Source organism: Eleutherodactylus coqui, chromosome 3 (assembly GCF_035609145.1).
Source record: "Eleutherodactylus coqui strain aEleCoq1 chromosome 3, aEleCoq1.hap1, whole genome shotgun sequence".
Classification (NCBI taxonomy): Eukaryota; Metazoa; Chordata; class Amphibia; order Anura; family Eleutherodactylidae; genus Eleutherodactylus; species Eleutherodactylus coqui.
The window spans coordinates 33077584-33101708 of NC_089839.1; the positions used below are offsets into that span (position 1 = coordinate 33077584).

Here is a 24125-nt window from a genome sequence, read left to right on the forward strand (position 1 = left end):
GCTGCTGATTACCGTCATCCCTGTCAGCTCGGCTAATCACTGCTGATCCTGACTGCAGGGTGTATGTGTGAGGGCAGATACGGGATATCGGCATCATACGTGTCTGTATATGCTGGGCTGTGAGTGCGGATACGGCATATCTGCATTATGGATGCATGTTTATGTATGCAGATATGGGATATCTGCAGTATATATATATGTGTGTGTAATATATTACATTATGCAAATACAACATATGCATGCCCAACTATATCACACAGTGCTGCAGTTAGGTGTACAGTTTTGCACATATAACATAAAATTTGCAGTCAGCATCCGTGCAGATATGGGAAATCTGTATGATGCATCTAGATAGATATCAGCCCCTCCATTGCAGCCAGTATTGCAGTGTTTGTGTGCATATGGATATCTGCATTCTACATGCATCTATATATGGTGTTTATATATGCATGTGTAATTGTGTGCAGATACAGGATATACGTATTATATACCTATATGTGTATATTTATACTATGCTATATGTAGGTGTGTGCAGATATGGGATGTCAGCGTTATGCATCTATATTTAGTTATTTGCAACCCCCCCCCTCCATCCATTTCAGCCAGAAGTGCAGTGTTTGTATACATATGTGTAGATATGGAATATCTGCTTTTTGTTATATTGCAGTGCTATATGCATATAATATGGCAACCAAGTATTGCGATAGTGTTTGTATGTGTGTGCAGATACGGGATATCTGCATTATGCATGTATATGATATTGCAGCCAGCAATGCGGTGGAGTGTATATGTGTGTGCAGATACGGGATATCTGCATTATGTGTATATACACGTGTTTACAATGCTCCATGTATATGCAGCAAATCCCTCCATGGCAACCAGTCATGTGGTGCAGTGTATATCTACGTGCAGATATGGGATATCTGCATTATGGATGTATATGATATGCTCTATGTATTTAATATTGCAGCCAGTAATGTGGTGCAGTATATATGTGTGTGCAGATACGGGATATCTGCATTATGCATGTATATGGTATGCTCTATATTATATTGCAGCCAGTAATGCGGTACAGTGTATATGTGTGTGCAGATATGGGATATCTGCATTATGCATGTATATGGTATGCTCTATATTATATTGCAGCCAGTAATGCGGTACAGTGTATGTGTGTGCAGATACGGGATATCTGCGTTATGCATGTATATGGTATGCTCTATATTATATTGCAGCCAGTAATGCGGTGCAGTGTATGTGTGTGCAGATACGGGATATCTGCATTGTGTGTGTGTATATGCAGGCGTTTATTTACAATGCTCCCTGTATATGTAGCCGCCCCCTCGGTGGCAGCAGGCGTTGCGGGGGTCATGCGGATGATGCTCTGCAGTAATCTACACCCTGCCAGTGTTGATATGGCTGGCTTTAGCACGCTGCATGGAGACCTTTCTCTTCCTGCCGCGGCCCCCGGGTGCCCCTGCCCGTATGACACATGATTCGGGGGAGGGGGAGCTTTCCTGTCAGTTCCCATAACCATAAAAATAGATGCGTCTATTCCCTCTGCCCGCCGCGCTGCGGATATCTGCGCCGTCCGTCTCTGTATTCAGTACGCCGCGCTGCTGGCGACGCTCCTTCTGACTGTTCATAGTCTTGTGTAATTGTCTCTGCTGCCGGGCAGGAAGGGGTTAAAGAGAGGAGTAGTGCCGGATTTGTGCCTGGAGGAGGAAGCGGTAATGAGGCTTATTTGCTGATTAGTGCCAGTATATCCCCCCCCCCCCCCCCCCCCCCCCCCCCCCCCCACTTACTTACTCACTCACTCGCCTCGGGAGGGGGGGGGCTTTTAATTATAGCCACCTGTGATTGACAGTGTGCCCGCCCCTCTGACCCTGCGGTGACACGGTGCGTTATGTGCCATCATCTTTGATATGCCCCCCCTCTCCCGATGGGGATTTGCACGCTCGCTCGCCCACTAGAGCATTTGCACGCTCGGCTGGCAGCAGTCTTGATGCTTCTCTGGGTGAGGGGGAGCGGCTCCGTGTACGGCGGTGTGGGGGGCCGGGGAGATGGCGTTTAGGGGGTCGCAGGAGGGATTTGTTACACTGGTAGCGAATGTTGCCACTTCTGTATCGATGAGTGTTTGCTGGTCCTGCAGGGTGACCGCTGCTTTAAAGGGGTCATACCGCCTTCTAGGGTTAGACCACCAATCCGGGGGTCGGCCGTCCAGTGAATGGCGGTTGTGTAGGCAGCGATTAGCGTTCACGCACTCTGATCGGCTCAGGCGCAGTCATGGCGGCACCTCTACGCCATTCGTTTGGGAACTGACCGAATCCCCCTTCTCGGGGTTAGTGGAGGTCCCAGCGGTTGGACCTCACCGACCATAAGGGTGCCCCCCGTCCGATGGATAGGGGATCACTTTATAACGTGGCACAACCCCTTTAAGAGGGCAATCCCATGACTGGTGGCAGAGACGCAGCGTTGTAAGCGTACTTTCGGTCCATTGGGTGTTGGCCGTCCTCCAAACGCGGGAGGATGGGGGACCCCGCTAGACGTGCTGTAATAGAGGAGTGTCTATACATCCATCGGCCCCAACACTCATCACGTGGCGGTATATAAAGTATTAGGACTGGCGCCTGATGCTGGCCGTCCGCCCAGGTTAGCCACCCCTCTGGCGGTCAGTGTCGGCTGCCATGATCTATCCTCCTGCAGTCGTCTAATTGAAAGGCTTGTCTGGGACTTCTGTTATTGATGACCTGCCCTCTGAATAGGTCAGTGGTCGATAGTCGGGGGGGTCTGCCGCTTGGACCACCGTCCGTGTGGTCATTGCTGTCTGTATGGCAGCAGTCCAGGTTAGTATTCCAGGCACAGCTCCCATTGGATTTAATGGGAGCTGTGCCTGCAGTACCAAACTGAGCCACTGCAATATAGACAGCGCTAACCGTTGAATATGAGCGTGGCAGCGCTGCCGGGCGTCTTGTCTTTAAAGTCTATAGTCTTTCCCAACTCCCTGTATACACAGAGCGGTTACCGCTGTGGGGAGAGGAGACGGCCGGCCGCTTGGCGCTAAGCAAAGGACCTGAGAGGTTTAAAAAAACAAAACAAAACCGCTGCGCGTCCTATTTTTTTCCGCGTCCCTCGGAACGCATCGCCCATTGTTTTCAATGGGACAGTCAAACGCATCGCACGCCGCACGCTTGCCGATCCTCCGAGGCGCGTGAAACAAGTGGGCAAAACGCACGTTGCCGGGTGTGATATTGGGCTGAGGCGCTCTGCCTGATATCGCGCTCAGTAGTGTGAACAAGCCCTCAGGTTACATTCTAGCATGTTTTGCGGTGCGCACAAACCGCGCATGACTGTAACTATGACGACCATTCTTTTTAATGTATTCATTTACAAATGTGTCTTTTTTTTTTTTTTTCTTCCCTCCCTCAAAACGCGGAGCGTCCGCGGTCAAGAAATTACAGGACCGCGGTTCGCCGGCCGTGGTCCGCTCCTGTCTTCTGACGTACTAGGCCTCCTCTACGCAGCGCTACGAGGCTCTGCGGTCGTCAACTGGCGCATGCGTGGATAATCTGCCCCTTCTGCGGGCAGAATTGTGGCACTCCTCTGCAGCTGGGCCGCCTAGTATGTCATCCACATCCAAGGGGCGAACTTTTAGGCAAAACGCGCAGCTAGTAGAGACGGTCTGACCCGCCCGCCGGACTGCGCTGCCTCGTTTAGATGCGGCACGGGATTCTTTAGTATGCGTATGATTGGGTGAGAGCGGCCGCCATCCCTGTAGCTGGTGTTGGTTTCCGTTAGTACAGGCGAGGAGCGCCCTTTAAGGCTTTGTTCACACGGAGCGCCGATGCGATATCCGCGTCATCTGCACTATTTGGCGCCACGCTCATCCCCACGTTTAAAGAGGTGGAATACACACCGCAAATCTGCTGCTGTAATTGAAATATCGTGGATCCGAAATTTGCTCCGCAGGTCAATTTCCAAACAGATTTGCGGCTGCGGAGCCCGGGCCGTGCCCCCCTTCCTGTGTGCGGCCGCGGGGGCCCGCACCGTGCCCCCCTTCCTGTGTGCGGCCGCGGGGGCCCGCGCCGTGCCCCCCTTCCTGTGTGCGGCCGCGGGGGCCCGCGCCGTGCCCCCCTTCCTGTGTGCGGCCGCGGGGGCCCGCGCCGTGCCCCCCTTCCTGTGTGCGGCCGCGGGGGCCCGCGCCGTGCCCCCCTTCCTGTGTGCGGCCGCGGGGGCCCGCGCCGTGCCCCCCTTCCTGTGTGCGGCCGCGGGGGCCCGCGCCGTGCCCCCTGTTGGCTTTCCAGTATTGGTTTCCCATAAAACTGCTTTGAACCCCCAACAACCACCAGTACGCCTTTTTACAGCAATCATTGAGGGGCCTTATTCTGATTCATAACCAATCACAGCGCAGCTTTAATTTTACCTTAGAGATGATAGCTGCGCTGTGATTGGTTGATATAAACCGATTTTTCCTTCAGACCGTCTTCCTCTGAGCGGTGCCGCGCTACTTTTCCATTTAGAACGCAGCTTTTACGCTTCCAGCCCGGCGTTTGTTCTCGCCGGCCCTCGTGGACTCCCATCAGGTTATGATTTGAGGATATCCCATAGAGAGAACACCTGAGGCCTCCGACAAGAATTACATCACCTGTGCAGCGCTGAAGAAATCCCGAAAACACCACCTGAGGGGGCCTGGAGAAGTGCTGCACAAATAAGGAAATCACAAGATGTCTTTGGCTGCGGCCGACGCTCCCGTAACAACCCTCAGCTGCCAGAATGTACGAAATTACAAGAACTCCCTGCGGTGGCGCCGCGGGACGCCTGCAAACCCTTTTATTTCCTATTTCTAGTGCTGGAGCGGCTGCAGTTAGCGCTTTAAGAAGATATATTTTTCTCTGCCAGACCTCCAGTTTTTAATAATCCAGGTATTTCCCGTAACCGAAGCCAGAATCACTTGACTAGCGAATGACGATGCGTAGCGGCGCGGTCGCCGTACTGTTGGCGCCGGCCTGTAGGGCACGTCGTGGTTTACCATAATTGGTGCTGCATCGCTCTGTTTTGCCGCCTTGTTCAGACACGCAGGTAAACGTGTTTTTGCCCTTCTGTAACCCGCTGCGCTAAACTGTTGGCTTATATGTAGCTTACGTATGGCGGACCGCGCTAAAAAATCACTTTTTTCCTGAATTTATGTCTCTGAAGACTTAGAGTTGTGGATTTAGAGCATTTGATTTGAATAGGGTCCTGCACATGAGCGATGGCCGCCAGCTCGTTCGCTTGGCAAACGCAAATCGTTCTCATGAAGTGTAAAAGCGCATAAGTTTAGTCCATCAATTTGCAAGACTTGTACAACCCCTTTAAAACGATTGCCTACTTCCAGCTGTTTTGCTGCTGGAAGCAGACAGCGCCGTACGTTTTTCAGTGGCCCAGATCGGTACTGCAGGCTGAGTCCCACTGAAGTGAATAGGACTCGGCCTGCAGTACCACCTCGCATGTTCCTGAACGCATATCTGGATGAGTTTCACAGCCTGATATCGCGCTCATAAGTGTATAATTAGTCCGTGTCCAAAAATTCCCCCTTAAAGGGGTCCTCGCCGGCCGGTTCCCAATGCAGAGCTGCCGCCCTCGCGGTCCTTCTAGTCTTTATTTATGAACGGCTATCACCTGACTGCTTGAGCCAATCAGAGGCCGTAGTGGTCACATGCTGTACTTCTTACAACAAGGCTCCGAGCACGGAGAACAGCATGTCACCACCGAGGCCTCCGATTGGCTGCAGCCGTCAGGTGGTCGTCGTTTGTAGATGAAGACTGGAAGGATTGCTGGAGCTGCGGAGTAGACTCGTAGCCGGTTGGCTATAGGTACCCATACTCCTTAGATAAAGGCATTAGTGACTCCTATTTCTATAGAGTGCAGTTGGCATTCACGAAGACCAAGGTAGACCGGAACCCAACTCATGAAGGCTCTTCTGCAGCAGCCGGTGATGCCGGATGGTATCGGGGCAACTTGCCGACTTTTGTTTTCGGGTTATTTGGCCTTTTACACATTGTGGAAGATTTATTAAAACCAGTTCAAGGGAAAAGCCCAGTTGCTCATTGGGTTCGTAGTCGCTTTCCTTGGCCTAGAGACTCCTAAAGTCCACCTCCTGCCCACCTTCTGGGGTGTCGCTACTTTGGACCCTCAGATAGGATTGGCTTCCAACTTGACTAGTCGGCTCTTCCTTGGAGGAACGTCTAGCAGCAGAATGTACAGAGACCTCTGGAGTCGCCATATTTGTCTCCATGGCCGTCTGCCAGGAAATAATTAGCGGTGGCCATTGTTATCTCGCACACCTTTCAGTGTGTACGAATGATGAAAGGTAAACATCCCAAGGCTTCGCTTCCTACCCGGTGGACATTGCCAGGATAACACCAAGGTCAGCCGGCTCGCGTTTCCCTACACAAACATGAGCGGCAGATGGAGCTCCTTCAAGACTTCTCATCACAACAAACCTTTGTATCCCTTTTTACGGCTCCGTCCTCTTCTAGAGTGATTTGAATGCGTTTCGCTTTTGAGCTCAGCGCTAAAAGTTTGATTTCTGCGCTCCCCGCTTTCTCCGCAAATAATACTATTCTTCAATGGGAGTAGGAAGGCGCAGGCTTTTGAAAGGAATCTTTCAAATTTTGGGGCAAAATTCTCCTTCCGGAACGGGGGCAGGGAGATATGTGGGGGCAGGGAGATATGTGGGGGCAGGGAGATATGTGGGGGCAGGGAGATATGTGGGGGCAGGGAGATATGTGGGGGCAGGGAGATATGTAGGGGGCAGGGAGATATGTAGGGGGCAGGGAGGTATGTAGGGGGCAGGGAGGTATGTAGGGGGCAGGGAGGTATGTAGGGGGCAGGGAGGTATGTAGGGGGCAGGGAGGTATGTAGGGGGCAGGGAGGTATGTAGGGGGCAGGGAGGTATGTAGGGGGCAGGGAGGTATGTAGGGGGCAGGGAGGTATGTGGGGGGCAGGGAGGTATGCGGGGGGCAGGGAGGTATGCGGGGGGCAGGGAGGTATGCGGGGGGCAGGGAGGTATGCGGGGGGCAGGGAGGTATGCGGGGGGCAGGGAGGTATGCGGGGGGCAGGGAGGTATGCGGGGGGCAGGGAGGTATGCGGGGGGCAGGGAGGTATGCGGGGGGCAGGGAGGTATGCGGGGGGCAGGGAGGTATGCGGGGGGCAGGGAGGTATGCGGGGGGCAGGGATGTATGCGGGGGGCAGGGATGTATGCGGGGGGCAGGGATGTATGCGGGGTCTGTATGCGGGGGGCAGGGATATATTGACTGCAGTTCATTTCCGCCATCTCTGGCCCATATTTTTGCAGTTTTCTAACTATTTAGGTCACGTTATGCAGTGCTCTGTGATTGGCTACTCACGTGATCATCACTGGCCAATCGGAGCAGGCACAGCACATTAATAGTATCGGCATTCAGGGCTCATTCACTTGGACATATTGATAGTGTATTCACCAAAACTCTTCCGTATTCCCTGCGTGTCTGGACCTGCTTGTGTGTATCTCGGTCGGCCAAAAATGGGATCCGGTGCAGAGGATCAGGGGGACAGCAGAGGGCAGCTCCAGGGAATATACCCCCTCCAGTCCCTGGATGGAATATTGTCCTAAAACTGGACCGTTACTTTAAGGGGGTTTGTTACCACACCGGGACACATCTGAGCGGCCCCCGCGGCCCTGGTGTAACATTGGACAACTGGCATTCGAATACACTTTCCTACCACAAGTATCTGGACCCCCCCTACCAGAAGAATGGCTGGTGTATTATTGTCACCATGCTATATAAGAGGCAGACCCTCTGAGGTGGCGGCCTTAGTTGGACGGGAACTGTACGCTAGGGGATTGACGCTGCACCCAAGCCGTCTATCACAAAGCGCAATGCATCGGCCCACCTACAGGGGCGTCGTCATTGGTGGTTGCTGAGCAATGGAAGAACTTTCTATGGAGTGATGAATCGCTTGACTCCATCTACACATCAGATGGACATAACCGGGTGTGGATGACGTTTGAGGAGCGACCTTTCCCTGAGTGTGTTATGTCGACAGGTAAGTACGGCAGAGGTTCTGTTATGGTCTGGGGATGTTATGTGGCATGGTCTCAGTCCATTGGTTGTATTGACAAGAACCATGAACACGGAAGGGTACCCTGACATTCTAGATAATAGTGTGATTACAATGTGGTAATACTCTGGGAATGGTCGGCCATACTTCCAACAAGGCAACGCGCCTCATCACAGATCCAACACTGTGTTATGTTGGTTTGAGGATATGGATGTTCCATGATCGGACCGGCTGCACAACTTGAACCTACTGACCATCTTTGGGACGAACTGGAATGTCAGGTCAGGAAATATGAACAGCATCCATCATCTCTGAGAGAACTCGCCGGATGTTTGCAGGATGAATGGAGGGAAATACCAGTATAAAAGTATGCCACAGAGAGGATCCAATGTCATTAGAGCCAAAGGAGCCCCAATAAGTCTTAACATATGGAAATGAATACTCCTTTCTGTTTTTATCAGGTGCCCACTTACTTCAGGTAGGATAGTGCAGTCGCTGGTGGTAATCACTATTCTGACAGCGGGGGTTCTGGGTTCGGTTTCTGTCCTCCCCTGTCATGTCGTCATTAATAGACAGCGGAGGAAGTGCGGGCGCCGGCTTCGCTACTATTGAAATCAATGGGAGTGTCGCACTGCTACAGCGCCTCTGCTCCTCTTCTGGTCAAGACTGGACGTGCCCCGCTGACCAGCGGAGAAGCAGGAACTGCCAAAGACGCACGGCGCTTCCATTGATTTCAATGGGAGTAAAGCGGGCGCCTGCACTTTCTGTCCTGACAGCTAATGACTATAACAGGACGTCGGGCCCTCATGCCACCACCATGTATGACAGGTTAGTAGCCCGCTGGAGGTCTTATAGGGCACTGGCAGCGCTCCAGGCTCACATCTGGCTTTTGCGGGGGTTCTGTCTTCCTGGCCTGTTTTTGGGAGCAGGGGGAGGGGGGATATCTTTGTATAGCGCCAACTTATTCCGCAGCGCTTTCCAGTAATTTATTATTTATCTGAGGAGTGAGTAATGTTTTACCTTGAAGTGGAGTCTTGCCTATTGCTTTCATACGTGTTCCCTTCCCGCCGGCGCTCCCGCCTCCCACGTCAATATATATATATATTTTCTGGCCTTGGTATCTGCCCGTCTAGTAGTTCTCCGGGTGATTAGCTGCAGTGTGTCAGCAAGGAGTTACATCAGGCCCGTGCGTCGGTGGATCGACTCCTCTGCGGCGGAGGATTAGCCTGCGGGGTTATGTTCTCTACACCCACCTGCAGGACGGTAACAATAACCTTCGCCTGCAGGAATGCCGGATGCTGCCACATCCCAGCGCCCGCGTACGTGTGTGCCGAGAGCTGCAGAAGATGCTTCAGGGAAGGGGGGGGCATGTAAAATATCCTGGTTTACAGGAAATGTGTATTTGAATGAAGCAATATATTATCCGTTCCGTGCGCTGGTATGTATGACTGAGGGGAGTCACATTATTATGGCACCAGCTAATATCCAGGGTAATCGCCGTGTGCCACTTGGTTAGACGGGCCGGGAGTGACTCTGTAAGGTGCCGGTAGGTGGTCTCGGGTATCTGCTGCCTCCCACAGATGCTGGCAGGTGCGTGGGGGGAGATGCATAGAGCGATCACGATGATCGAGGTGGTCCCACAGATGCTCAGTTGGGTTCAAATCCGGGAAATTAGGGGACCAGGGAAGTGGCTTGCTGTACTGTTGTGTTAGACACGTGTCTGGTAGCCCCCTGGTTCATCCTCATGGTGAGCCGCTTCACTGTAGCGTATCGGTCGGGCCCTCCCGCACCTTCATACCCGACGTTCACCTCTCATATGAATGGCACGTGGGGCTCTGTAGTTTTTATGTATTATTTGCAGCTGTCTCATTTGTCCCCTCATAATACACCTTCACCACAGCAGCGCATGAACCATTCACAAACTGCGCTGTCTGAGAAATACCACCGCCCGGAAGCCAGTAATCATCCCTTAAGGCGAATTTAGACACAGCGGTCGATCAAAAGCCATCTTTTGGGTGATAATCATTGCGTGTAAATGTGCACATCTTTCAGTTTTCACTGCTGAACGATGGGCCCTACCCGGGGACCGCTGATAACAGCTGATTGCGTTGTCTCAGCTGTTCTCAGCTGACAGCCCCGCTGCAGAACAAAGAATTTCTGCAGCGGGCGGTCCTCTAAATAAAATTAGCTTCTGGGCAGCTCACATGCTACTAATTGGTACTAATAGGTATTAGTACCAATTAGTAGATTATGCAAAATGGTCACTCAAAGCCATCCCTTGAGTGATTTTATCTGTGTCTAAACGCACACCTCTTACCCATGATAGGCTGGCTGCTCACATATCACCCCCCACACCTTATATGCCTACAATACGTCACTTCGTGAACTTACATGCTCCCGACATCGAAAGTAGGAGGTGGTCCTAATATGACTCGCCTCCACTTCATTCAAAGAATAGAACCCATTGGTTTTTTTTTGTAGGCATTTGGGTCGCTATTAACTCTTGTCTAATAGTGGTAATTTATGATCAAGTCTCCTTTTTCCTCCGCAGCGGTGGGGCTAGTCACAAATGGCAACTAGACAGAAAATTATTGTCATTTTCAAAAACCTCAGTTGTCAGCAATCTTTTTGGTCGCCGTCCAGGCGTGCCGAACGACCGCTTATGTGGGAAAAGGAATGCGCAACAGCGGCACAAGATGGGCCGCAGGCGAGCGAAAGACGCTTCAAATTCACGCCGGTCATTACAGGCGTAAAAAGAAACCATGTTGGGAGCGGCGCGGAGGGTAATGGAGACCTAAACGGCTTTATGAGCAGCTCCTGCGTTATGTAATATGGAGACATTACAGCATGCTCAGAGAATGTAGGAACATATGTTACACATACACCGTTCTGAAAGCGATACTTGGGAATAGCGCATGGGGTTATAAATCATTTGCCAGTAAGCGTTCTATCAATAAGACAAGTGGAGACTAGAGATGAGCGAGCGTACTCGGAAAAGCACTACTCGCTCGAGTAATTTGCTTTATCCGAGTATCGCTGTGCTCGTCCCTGAAGATTCGGGTGCCGCTGCGGCTGACAGGTGAGTCGCAGCGGGGAGCAGGGGAGAGCGGGCGGGAGAGAGGGAGAGAAAGATCTTACCTCCGTTCCTCCCCGCTCTCCCCTGCAGCTCCCCGCTCCGTGCCGGCACCCAAATCTTCAGGGACGAGCACAGCGATACTCAGATAAAGCAAATTACTCGAGCGAGTAGTGCTTTTCCGAGTATGCTCGCTCATCTCCAGTGGAGACTGATCTAAATGGAGGTAATTGGTCAGGACCCTTTAATTAAGGCTACTTTCACACGGGCTACAAAATCGCCTGATGTCGTAGCAATGCGATATCGTTGCGCATATATATGTGAAGCCCGTTCTTTCCAATTTTTTTTTCTTCACATTTGTAGGCCGCTACACTGCCAGACTACTAAATCGCTGCATGCTCGATACAGTCGCGACTTGCGATGTTTCGTAGCCCATATTTCCCTCTTGAGCCTCCTTGTTTATCGAATCGCATGTACTTGCGATTTCAACATTAGAAAGTCCTATTAACCCCTTAGTGACCACACCCTAGTGTTTTTACATCCTGGCTTGCTGGGCTTTAATCTCCAGGGACGTAAAAACATGCTCCCTGCGGGTGTTCAAGCCCTGCAAGTTGTGGATGTGACAGCTCCATGCTGCCGGAGGTAACTGACAACCTGGAGCTGTCATCCTGAGCCGCTGATCTATCATGGCAGCTGACAGTACACACCCCTGTCGTCTGCAATGTCCCGCAGCGTTCTGGCCCCTGGTTCCGGATGACGCCTTCTGTGCAATGCACGCCGGACGTCCTACGTCGGGCGTGTGGCCCAGGAAATGTAAAATCTCACTGGCTCCCGGCTAACATGTGTAGCCCAGAGCAGAGAGATGTCACCGGGAACCGCTGTATGTGGTTCCTGGTCACATGATCGCTGCTATCCAAGAGATAATGGCGCTCATGTAAAGTATAAAAAAAGTTAAAAAAAGAAAGTTTAAGTTTCATCTCCCCCCACGGATCATATCTGTGAGGGGATATGAAATTACGTACCTAAGACCCCGTATTTATCCGCAGAACTTACCACTGCTTCTGCTCACGTGCCCGCCGCCAAAATGGCAGGCGCATGTGCAAAAGCTGTGGTTTTCCAGGGTAATTCAAAATCTCCCTGCTCCTGGCTACCAAATGTACGCGGTTCCGAATCACGTGATCACCGTTTTCCAATAGAAAACGTAGATCACGTAAAAGTAAAAAAAAAAGTTCTGTGAGGGAAGGTGAAATCACTTACCTAAGGCCTCCGGCGATGTCCCTCGACAGGATCTTTATTCGCAGACCATTCCCCAACTTCGGCGCATGCACCCATTGGCAAAATGGTGGATGCAAGCGTAGAACCTGGAGAGATCGCGGGAAATTTGAAGTCTCCTTGATCCTGGCTACTAAAGGTAACTGAGAGCCTGTAGCAGTGACCGAGGACAGCGGCGGTCCCTGGTCATGTGATTGCCGTTATCCAATGGATAATGGCGATTTACGTAAAAGTTAAAACAGTTGAAGTTTAATGCTCCTTTCAGTTTGGGCCCCATTGTACATACGGACATAATATTTGGGTCACATTGCGTATGTTTCTGAACACGGGACAAACGGGGGATCCATTTTGGGGTGACCGTCTTCATTTGTATGTGTGCTGTACAAAAAAAACTGTTTTTAAAATGACACGATTGCCAAAACAAATAATGAAAATCGTAATTATTTCCTTCTGCTTTGCTTAGATTCATTCAAAACCTGTGGGGTCAAAATACACAGTACACCCCTAGATGAATTCTTTAAGGGGTCTAGTTTTCAAAATGTGGTCATTTGTGGGGGTTCTTTATCGTTTTGGCTGCTCAATGGCTCTATAAGTGGGCGATGGGGCCTAAAACACCTTCAAGCAAAATATGAAATTTTATTTATGCTCTAAATTGCATTAATTCCTGAAAACTGTGGTGGTTAAAATACTCCTGACCCCCCCCCCCCCCCTCAGTGATATATTAAAATGGGGTTATTTGTGGGGGTGGCTACCATTCTGACACCTATGAGCCTTTGCATTCTTGGCTTGGTGTAGGAAAACAGTGTTCCTCAAAATGTTGATAATCAGTGTTAACTTTGTACGTCTTCTAAATGGTTAAAAAAAAAACAAAGGTTTTTCCAATGTGCGTCCAGAATAGAGTAAACAGATGGAAATGTACAAATTTTCGATAAGATGTATAGTATGTTTGCACATATTTGAGAGATTGCAGTTGAAAATGTGAAAAATGCCACTTTTTTTTTTTCGCAAAAGCTTCACAACTTTAGCGCTTTTAGTAAATATCCGCAAATTATATCGTCTGTTTACCACCTAAATGAAGCACAATATGTGGCGAAAAAAACTGTCTGAATTATTCGGACATGCAAAACCGTTACGGAATTTAGCCTGGTCATTGAGGCGCAAACGGGCTCGGTCACTAAAGGGTTAAATAACACAAACCTTCCACCATCCTTTCATCATTGACCAATGACATGGATGTTGCTGGGCGGAAGTGAATATCTACCTGAGCAACAGGATTCCATTGGCCAAGGATTTGAGCCAATCGGCTGCTGTCAGGAGGGAGAGGCAAGCAAAACACTAATTTGGCGGGAAAAAACTCCCAAACAAACAGAGGTTAAAAGGGGGGCGGTTTGGTACTAATGATTAAAACCCCATGCCGATCCTTCTTGGTGTTCCTGGAGAAACCGTGCGCGATTCAGGCGCCCTACAGCTCTAATAGGCTGACCCCCCCCCTAATAATGTACAGCTAGTAGAATTATAAAAAACGCTGTTTAACCCTTTCCAATCTAATGTGTAGCCTGGTTTTCCTAGGGGGGCTTACTCTTTTTCTGCTGTTATACAACAGCGCTATATGCTGGCTAAAGCCAGTACTGCATGAGGTGACACGTTGGTTAGGCTCCGACAGCAGAGAGGCTGGCAATATACAGTAAGAGAACCCCGGCGGACGTCTTCCAACGTTGGAGCTGTACAGCCTTAAATCCTAATGTCTTGACGTCAGTGGATTGGATTGGAAAGGGTTAACACATAAATATTCAGGTTCGTATTAAAGTGACCCTCTGGTTTGGGGACAATATTCTATTCTGGTGCTGGAGGGCAAAAGATATATATTATATTTATATTGCCTACAGTTCTTTTTCCGGGTCCTGTTTTCAGCTCTGCGGATCGTCTGACGCAATCTCTGGATGGGTGAAATTGGGACCCTGGAGGGGCGGCAGAGAAGTGCGGTTCTTTGATGTCCGTCCCGATCCACCAGTTTCAGGTCCTCTTTTCGGCCATCCAAGATGGCTGCAGCAAATTTTCTTACTACCCAAAGTGCACTGCTTTCCGTCCAATTCTGGTCATGTGATCGGCTCAGGCCAATCAGAACAGGTATATTGTATTGGTAGTTCAGCGCAGTGCAATAAACTGTAGGAATTTGGTAGTCTGAAGTTCGACATTGGGACTAGGCTGCAATTGCAACAGCTCTTTGTTCAAAGTGGCGCTATTTTAGAACAAACGTAAAACATTACGTGGCCCTCATTGATCAGACTTTGATGACAGTTCTAGTTCTATGTGAGTTCAAAGCACTTAAAGGTATTCTTTGGGACTTCAGATAGGTCATCAATAGGAGATTGTCGAGTTCTGCCATTTGGTGTCCCTGCTGATCATGGGGACCACTGTCAGGCTGAACAGCACTGGAAGCAGAAAGCGCTGTCAACATAGTAGCGGCCATTTTTGGTACTACAGGCGTCGCTCCTATTTAAATCAATAGGAGTGTTTGTTGCCTGCAGTACCAATTCGGGCTGCCGCAATACGGACAGTGCTTTTTGCTTACAGCGTTGTCCGCGTTGACAATGGGACTCATGATAAGCTGATCGACAGGGACTCCCAAGTGTTTGACCTCCATGGACCTAAGGCTAGGTCATCAATAGCAAAATTTCCGGGCAACCCCTGTAAAGGGGACTAGATAAATGCCTGATTGGTAAAGGATCAGTCTATGGAACCCACACCTATTAGGAGAAAGAAAGGTCAGTAGACCACTGCTAATGCCAAGCACTTGCGTATTATATCGGTTTCAGTCAGGTCAAAATTGGCGAACAGGGATCACGGCACCTTCATTATCACAATACTGTGTTTCCCTGAAAAGACCTGTTTTATAGTAATTTTTGCCCCAAAAAAGGCACTAGGTCTTCTTTTCCAGGGAGGTCTTGTTATATTTACCTAGCAGGCTCGGTGCAGGTCCCGCCCGCTGCTCTCCACAGCTCTGATGCGCTTCTCGCTTTCCTCGGCCACTTATACATCATCACTTCCTGATTACGGGATTCATAAATCCCGCCTCCAGGAAGCGATGGCTATGATTGGCTGAGCAGCGGTTAAAGAACCAATCAAAGCAGCGCTGGATGAACCAATGCGATGGCTGTGATTGGTTGAGCAGTGGTGGAGGAACCAATCAACAGCCATTGCGTTGCAGAGGCAGGATTTATGAATTGGCTGAGCCGCGGCCAATTACAGCCATCGCGTTGGTTCATCCAGCGCTGCATTGATTGGCTGAGCAACGGTCAAAGAACCAGTAACGGCCATCGCTTCCTGGAGGTGGGGTTTATGAATCCTGTAAACAGGAAGTGATGTTGTACTAGCGGCTGAGCACTGTGGGAACCACACTGAACCTCGAGAGCAGCGGGAGGGAGCTGGACCGAGCCTGCTAGGTAATCTACTCTTAAAAATGTAGTATAACTAGGGCTTATTTTTGCAGTAGGGCTTATATTTCAAGCCTCTGCGAAAATTGGGCTGGGACTTACTTTCTGGCTAGGTCTTATTTTCGAAAAACCGGTAGATGTGCGTCCCAATGACATCTGTGGGTATGCCATAAGTGTCTTAAGATGGGGGCCTCCTAATACATTCACGTGTTGAAGCGTGCTCAAGTTGCCGAGGGACAGATGGGGATGAAGCCGTTCCATGGCCCCAAGGTTTCCATCCTTGTTGGCTTCCTATAGCCGGTGGTTGTGTCACCGGGGAGTCTCTGCAGTCTTTGCTTCCTTGCAGGCTGCAGCATGTTTTCTTGGATGTTGCAGCACTTGCTGTAGCCTCCGGCACCGATACGCACTTCTATCATCATGCGGATGTGTTGTGGACAGATCACCTCTCCCATCTTGTGTGCAACTTATTACACTCTTAGAGAATGTTTGCCTACAGCCATCTGGTTTGGTCACAGGCCTGAGCCTGTAGAGGTACTCCTACACCTTCAGTAGCCGGAGCTCTTGGCCAACGGCTATTTCTTCTCAATTTCCATTCATGCTCTGTTACGTGTGCGCCTTCAGTTTGGAAAGGGGAATCTGCCACCAGCAGACTCCTCTTGTGGCAGCTTATCTCCCGTAAGGGTCGGGCTTTTTACTTGTTTTTCTCAGCCATCCATCCTTTCCGCTGTTTTTGGGCACCCAAGATGAGCAGGACCATCTTTAGACTACCTCAACACTTATGGTTCATTGACAGTGGTAGGACTACCAATGCCCATGTGATCAGGGCTGGCCAGCCACAGAGCAGGGCATAGTACAGTTTGTAAGCAATAGTGCCCTTTTTGTTCGTGTAATTTGAGGATCCAAAGGGTCTCCCCTTCGTGGCGACTCTTCGGTTTCAGGACAAGATTCTGTCCTGGGGCGGTGGTACGTTGCCTACCGTTCATGCAGTCTGACGTTTTGTTTTTGGCAGACACAATCTTCAAACTACCCAATCCCTATAGTGCATTGGTGATGATAGGCTTCCAGTGCACTATTTCTGCTCTGATTGGCCAGTGCTGATCACGCAAGTAGTTCTGGCCAATCGGAAAGCAGTACATTAGCTAGATAGAAAATTGCAGCGACCATCTTGGATGCCCGAAAGATTGGACCAAAACTGATGAATCGGGTTGACTGCAGAGAACAAGTGCGGGTGATATACCCCCAACCCCTCCAGTCGCAGGATAGAATTTTGTCCTGACATCGGAGGGTCACATTAATCGCATGGAGGAAACCATTAACCACTTCAGGACCACTGAACAACTATAAACATCCTGAAGTGTGCATGGAGTGGGCTCAGCAGAGTCGGCTCCATACCCGGCTTTTATCAGCTTTTTGGCAGCCGCTCGGAACGGCTGCGATCAGTTAATTTTGATCACGGCAGTTCACTTTGTCCGTGGCATCTTTAGCGTTAACTGTGTGTCTAAACAGTCAGTGGGAGGAGGAGCACGCTTCCAATGCCCACCGCCAACACCCACACCTTGATCAGAAGGTGCTGATAGGCTAGCGTGGCAGTCCAGATCCTATAGAAGGCTAGCAGGGTTACCACGCATGGGTAAGTTTTCAAGGCAACATTAAAAAAAAATCGCTATTTACTGCAATACTGAAGTACTGCAGTATATAGTGCAAGCGATCAAATGATCGCAAGTTCAAGTGCCCTGTTGGGACTAAAGTGTAAATGAAAATAATAATCATTTTTGAACCCCAGCTCACTAAATTATTTGAATAACCAATGATGACAAAGGCAGAAATCTTGCGGAATGTTCGCAGACCGCACAAATTCTGTGAGAATTCCGCAGCAGAAGGGCAACTTCAAAACCAGAGCGACGGGATAATGAAAACTGTACGATGTCGGTGCAGTTAGACACAATTATCGCTCAAAAGACGGCTTTTGACCGATAATCGTTGAGGCTCAAGGCCCATTTAGACACATCAATAAAAACTTGAGCTCTAGTATGATGGGTAAAAACGAAAAATCGGGTTCTGTGGGCCAAAGTAGCCCAACCCTATGGGAAGCCGTCCTATAGACAACTACTAACAAAAGTGACAGAAATGTCAGATCTGCATCGATCAGCAGATCACCGGGGAAACTTTGTACTACGATGGAACAGGTCCTTGCAGCCGATGCGCACGGGTAACTGCTTGATGCCGCCGTGTCGCGTTAGTCGTGTAGTTGTTCCTTTCTGTATTTTGTCCCGCATGCAATTAGATTGGTCAGCAGCGTCCGCTTTAAATAGTATTGTGATTCACCCGTCCGTCCACAGCCGCGTCTATGAAGAGGTCCCATATAGGTGGAGAACTTGCTGTGTATGTGCAATCCCTTGGCCTTTTGCACAGATTTGAAAAGTGATACGTGGAGGGGAATCCTTTCACATAAGAGGATCAGCCCTGGCAGCGGGGCGGGGGGCTGTCTGCTCAGACATCTGTTAAGTCACTTAAACAGAAGTAGCGTTCCTGCTCAGCTAAGCACAAACCGGAATCGGCTTCCAGATGCATCAGTAAAACCGAGCTGCCAGGCTTTTGGAAATACCCGGTAGCCCATTTTGCCCCTAATTGACCCTTCAGGTACAGTAATGTTCAAAAAAAAGCAAATAAAGCGCAAAATCATTTGTAATAACTTGTATTTGCATATATGCAAATGCCTTGGAAATACCACACGTTCAACTCCAAACTAAGATGTATCCCATTTGTGTTCAATCTTTATAGGAAGTAATGATAAAGGAATTTTTGGCTGTTCCAAAAAAATTGCAGTTCAGTATTTTCTATAAAAACTCAAATTTAATGTATAAAGAAAATGTTTTTAAGGGATTTTGTCATTGCAACAAAACCCGGTCATAGTAACAGAATTTGTAAGGCTGAGAAAAGACATAGGTCCAGCCTTCACACCCCCACACCCCCATGTTGATCCAGAGGCAGAAAAAAAAGCTAGTTTTCCCATTTTAAGGGGAAAAATTCCTTTTGTGACTCCAATCTGGCGGAATAACCCCCGCTTCACCGACCCTTCTGAAGTTAGTAATGATTATAACATGTAATATTGTATCGCTCAAGACGTCCGGCCTCTCTTGAACTCCTTTTGGTGAGTTCGCCATCCCCACATCCTCAGGCAGAGAGTTCAGTCTCACTGCTCTTACAGTAAAGAACCCCCTTCTATGTCGGTGTAGAAAACCCTCTTTCCTCTAGACGTAGAGGGCGCCCCCTTGTTACAGTCCTGGGTATAATAGATGATGCGTGAGATCTCTGTATTGTCCCCTGATATATTATACATAGTTATTAGGTAGCCACTCAACCGTCTTTTTCTAAACTAAAAAACCCCAATTTTCATATCCTCTGTCCATTCGCTGGGCCTGGCCTAAATAAATAGGGCGTACTCGCCCAGGTCGGAGCTCCGGGATGCAGAGGAACGCCATCGCCTGTATCGGTTGCGACTTCCCGTATGAATGCGGCATCGACTGAAAGGGTGAAACCCGTGGTTTCGCGTCAAATCCGCACCATATGGTGCAGATATATAGCAAAAATATGCTGCGGATTTTTATGCCGATCCATATCAAAATCCAGTATGGGGGACATGGCCGGCGGGTGCGGGGCGCTCGTGGCCGGCGGGTGCGGGGCGCTCGTGGCCGGCGGGTGCGGGGCGCTCGTGGCCGGCGGGTGCGGGGCGCTCGTGGCCGGCGGGTGCGGGGCGCTCGTGGCCGGCGGGTGCGGGGCGCTCGTGGCCGGCGGGTGCGGGGCGCTCACCTGTAGCTGCAGATTTTGGTGTGGATTTGCTTTGGGTTTTTTCTGCTGCAGAAAATATTTGGCGAATTCGCCATGTGTGAACATCCTCTAAAATAGGGCAGTCAGATGAACGCAGCGGCTCCCTGTTGCTAATACAGGAGGTCCTCGGTGGGAACCTTCCCCCCACCCTCCCACTGATGTCAGTATCGGGACAACCCCTTTAAGAAAATTGGCCCAAGCAGCCAATATGTGTCTTGGACCATAATGTCTTGAAATATTGTCCTACACGGTAAATATGAGCTGCGGAGATTCTATAAAGCAGAGGCGTTGGGGGGTCAGTTGTGTTCTTATCGCCGTCTGAACAAAATGTAGTATTTGTTTAATCTTCACAATTTTAATTTTCTTCTTTCAGGGAAATGAAGCGAGCTACCCGTTGGAGATGTGCTCCCACTGTAAGTAACCTTTATATTTCATGTCTTTTACATTAGCAGGCAGTAAGGTTTATGGGCGGTACAAGAGAAGCCGACAATCAGCTGATGATTGCTGCAGCTCTGCCTCTTTGTCCCGGTAATCGGCAGCTGTTGCCGCTGGTGGCCATTTATATCAATAGATTCCGAACAATAAAGGGGTTTTCCGAACTATTACTATTGAGGATAGTTGATCATCTAAGGTTCGCCACTTGGGATCCCCTATCAGCTGTTTCTCTGGCGCAGTATCATTGCAGAGGGGCAGGTATCTGCATCGGTGGTCAGAGGCAGAAATGTAATAGAAGGCTTCAAATCGGTGGGGATGATACCTTCCATTACCTTTCCAGTTCTGACCACCGATGTGACGTCCAGCCCCAACTTACTGACAGCAGGCTATTAAGGATCAGCTGATTGGCCGGGATCCTGAGTGGGGGACCCCTACCTATCAGATATTGATGATTATCTATGCTGAGGGGATGGGTCATCGATGGGAAATGCCCAGAACACCCCTTTAAAGGGGTTGTTCAGGGTTAGATTAACATGGCTTAGTCTCCGGCCTAAGATTGCTGGCAGATTCCGCCCACGGGAGCCTGCAGCGGGATCCGACCCTGCCCGCAGCCGAGAATTTTTTTTTTCTTTCCTTACCTGTCCAGATCCTATGGGTCTTCTCCGACCCTGTCCAGTTCTTCTTTCTTCTGCAATGCGGATGCATGTGGGCATGCCATGCACAGTACCCTTTTTTTTTTTTTTTTAAACTCCTGCTTTCCCGCAGTATCCACTGCCCGTCCCCAATTGAATTGCAGGTGGGCCGTGGATCAGACGGCTTCCATTGACTTCAATGGAAGCTGTCTGTGCGAGAACCGCAGGAAAATAAAGCAAAACCAGTGCTTTAATGCATTTAGGGATGCTCATGCATCCCTATGGGTGGCTTGATTCGCGAATCATCCGCGCAAATTCTGCTAATCAAACTCTCCTGTGGACATTGGGCCAAAGCCCATATGCAGCTAGTCCTGCTGTCCTCTAAGATGTGGATACATGTGTATCCAATCTCTGAACTAAGCAGCCAGGACTGAAACATTTTAGCTATCAGAGATTTGTGCAGCTGTTGCGTTTCGCTCACAGAGCATTGTCTAGAGCGAATGCCGTTGGTATGCACTAGTTGGCTGAGAGCTGGACTAGCTGTATACCAGGGTCTTGTCTCTGAATGTAAACTTATATTCATGGACAGTAAACAGTGATCTTGCAAATAATCAATATGTAAATGAAAATGTAACAATTGACAAAAAGGCGTTCCAGTTCATAAAAATGTATGACCTATTCACAGGATAAGTCAGCAGGAGCCAATCTGCTATTTGCCGGACTGCTATCCCCGTGTATGGAGTAGGAAATGGATAGCATTGTGCAGTTGCTTGGCGTGCGATTGCCGGCACGGGTCCCAGTCGTTTCACTGAGCGCTGTGCCTGCAATACCATGCTGAGCCACTGCACAATGTATGGAGCTATATCTGCTTTTCCTTTATACGGTTACAGCCGATTGGCAGGGGTCCTAGATGACGGACCCCTGCCAATAAGCTATAGATGGGCTATTTTGTATAGAAGTTACTAGCTTTAAAAAGCTGGAAAACTCTGATCTTGGAACCCCCCAAAAACTAAAGGAATTAAAAGGGTTTTCCAGCACTAAGATATTGATAGCCTATTCCGAGGAAAGGTCATTAGTAGTCGATGCTGGAGGGGTTACGCCACTCGGGTTCCCTGCTGATTAAAAAGGTGAGCGCTGCGGCCTTTTCTCAGAAATGTGACATCATGTCTGTCGGTCACATGGCCCGAAAGCCGTTCAGTCTCATTCAAGTGAATGGAACGGAGCTACCACACCAGGCACAGCCAACCACTATGCAATGTAAGGCGTTGTGCCTGGTATGGATTGAAGGGACAGCAGCGGTCACCTAAAACCAAGAAAATCTTTTGTCACGATTCGCATTACCTACAAATCGGCTCAGTCTCCATTCTTTCCCAAAGACGGGTGTTCAGTTCTCCAGCAGCGCCACCACAGGGGAAATTAAGCATTACACAATTCTTATTGAAATCAGTGGACTGTCTGCGTAATGCTTCCTTCTGTGACAGAATAACCGACTGGGTTGATCAGGGAAATGCAGTAAATATAGGATATCTGGACTTTATTAAACATTTAACAAAGTATCTCATACCATCCTTATTGATACAATGACCAGATATGGGATTGACAAGGCAACTGATAGGTGGATTCACAACTGGGTGAGCGATCGTACTCAGAGTGGTCATAAATGGCTGAACATCCAGGTGAAAGAATGTATCAAGTGGGGTACCACAAGGCTCTGTCCGGGGACCAAGTGGGGTACCACAAGACTCTGTCCTCGGCCCAGTGGTGGTTAACACTTTTATAGAGGAAGGAATTGAGGGGAAACTGATCAGGTTTGCTGAAGACACAAAGCTAGGAGAGATGGCTAAAACTAGAGAAGAGATGGAGTATTCAAAAAGATCTAGAGAAGCTTGCACAGTGGGTGGCGACTAACAGAATGGTATTTAACAAGGAGAAATGCAAAGTCCTACATCTGGGCAAGAAGAATGAAAAAAGCATATACAGAATGGGAGGAATTGGGCTAAGCAGCAGCACATGTGAGAGACTTTGGTATACTAATCAGACTGAACATGAGTCAACAGTGTGATGCAGTAGCAAAAAAAAAAAAAAGCAAACCCAATTCTAGGATGTATTAAAGGGGTTGTCTCACAAAAGCAAGTGGGGCTATACACTTCTGTATGGCCATATTAATGCACTTTGTAATATACATCGTGCATTAAATATGAGCCATACAGAAGTTATTCACTTACCTGCTCCGTTGCTAGCGTCCCCGTCTCCATGGATCCGTCTAATTTCGCTTTCTTCTGGCGTTTTTAGACGCGCTTGCGCTGTGCGGTCTTCTGCCTGGTGAATGGGGCCGCTCGTGCTGGAGAGCTGGTCATCGTAGCTCCGCCCTGTCACGTGTGCCGATTCCAGCCAATCAGGAGGCTGGAATCGGCAATGGACCACACAGAGCCCACGGTGCACCATGGGAAAGGACCCGTGGTGCATCGTGGGTGAAGATCCCGGCGGCCATCTTCGTGAAGGAAGAAGGAAGACATCGCAGAGCGGGGATTTGGGTAAGTAATATATATATATATTTTTTTTTTAACACATCCATTGGGGTTGTCCTGCGCCGAACAGGGGGCCTATGGAAAAAAAAAACAAAAAAACGTTTCAGCGCGAGACAACCCCTTTAAAAGAAACAGAGTCTAGATCACGTGAGGTCATTATCCCCCTCTACTCTTCTTTGGTCAGACCTCATCTGGAATACTGGGTCCAGTTCTGGGCACCCCAAATTAAATAGACATTGACAAACTGGAGCAAGTTCAGTGAAGAGCTACCAGGATGGTGAGCGGTCTGCAAATCATGTCCTATGAGGAACAGTTAAAGGATCTGGGAATGTTTAGCTTGCAAAAAAGAAGGCTGAGAGGAGACTTAATAGCCATCTACAAATATCTGAAGGGCTGTCACAGTGCAGAGGGATCAACCCTATTCTCATCTGTACAAGGGAAGACTAGAAGCAATGGGATGAAACTGAAAGGGAGGAGACACAGATTAGATATTAGACAGTAAGGGGGATCAATGAGTGGAACGGGTTACCACAGGAGGTGGGGAGTTCTCCTTCAATGGAAGTGTTCAAACACAGGCTGGACAGACATCTGTCTGGGATGATTTAGTGAATCCTGCACTGAGCAGGGGGTTGGACCCGATGACCCTGGAGGCCCCATCCAACTCTACCATCCTATGTTGGGTCCTCCAGGCAGAAGCTTTACACAATGGCATCTGGATGAGTCCTGAAGCGGGAGCCCCTCTTAAAATTTCACAGCATTTGAAAATTTGATCTCTACCCCAGACTACGTCTTTTTAAGTTCTTTCGGACTTGTTTCTATTTCGGATTTTATTAGGGTTTTTTTT

General features: G+C 49.3%; 1 protein-coding gene across 1 annotated transcript in view; it reads left to right on the forward strand.

Moving 5' to 3' along the window:
* PPP3R1 (protein phosphatase 3 regulatory subunit B, alpha) overlaps positions 1-24125 on the forward strand; it is a 40675-nt gene that overhangs the window by 264 nt on the left and 16286 nt on the right. Inside the window, exon 2 of the mRNA XM_066595469.1 lies at positions 20060-20099. Coding sequence (XP_066451566.1) covers positions 20060-20099 — 40 coding nt within the window. The remainder of the gene's footprint in view (positions 1-20059; positions 20100-24125) is intronic.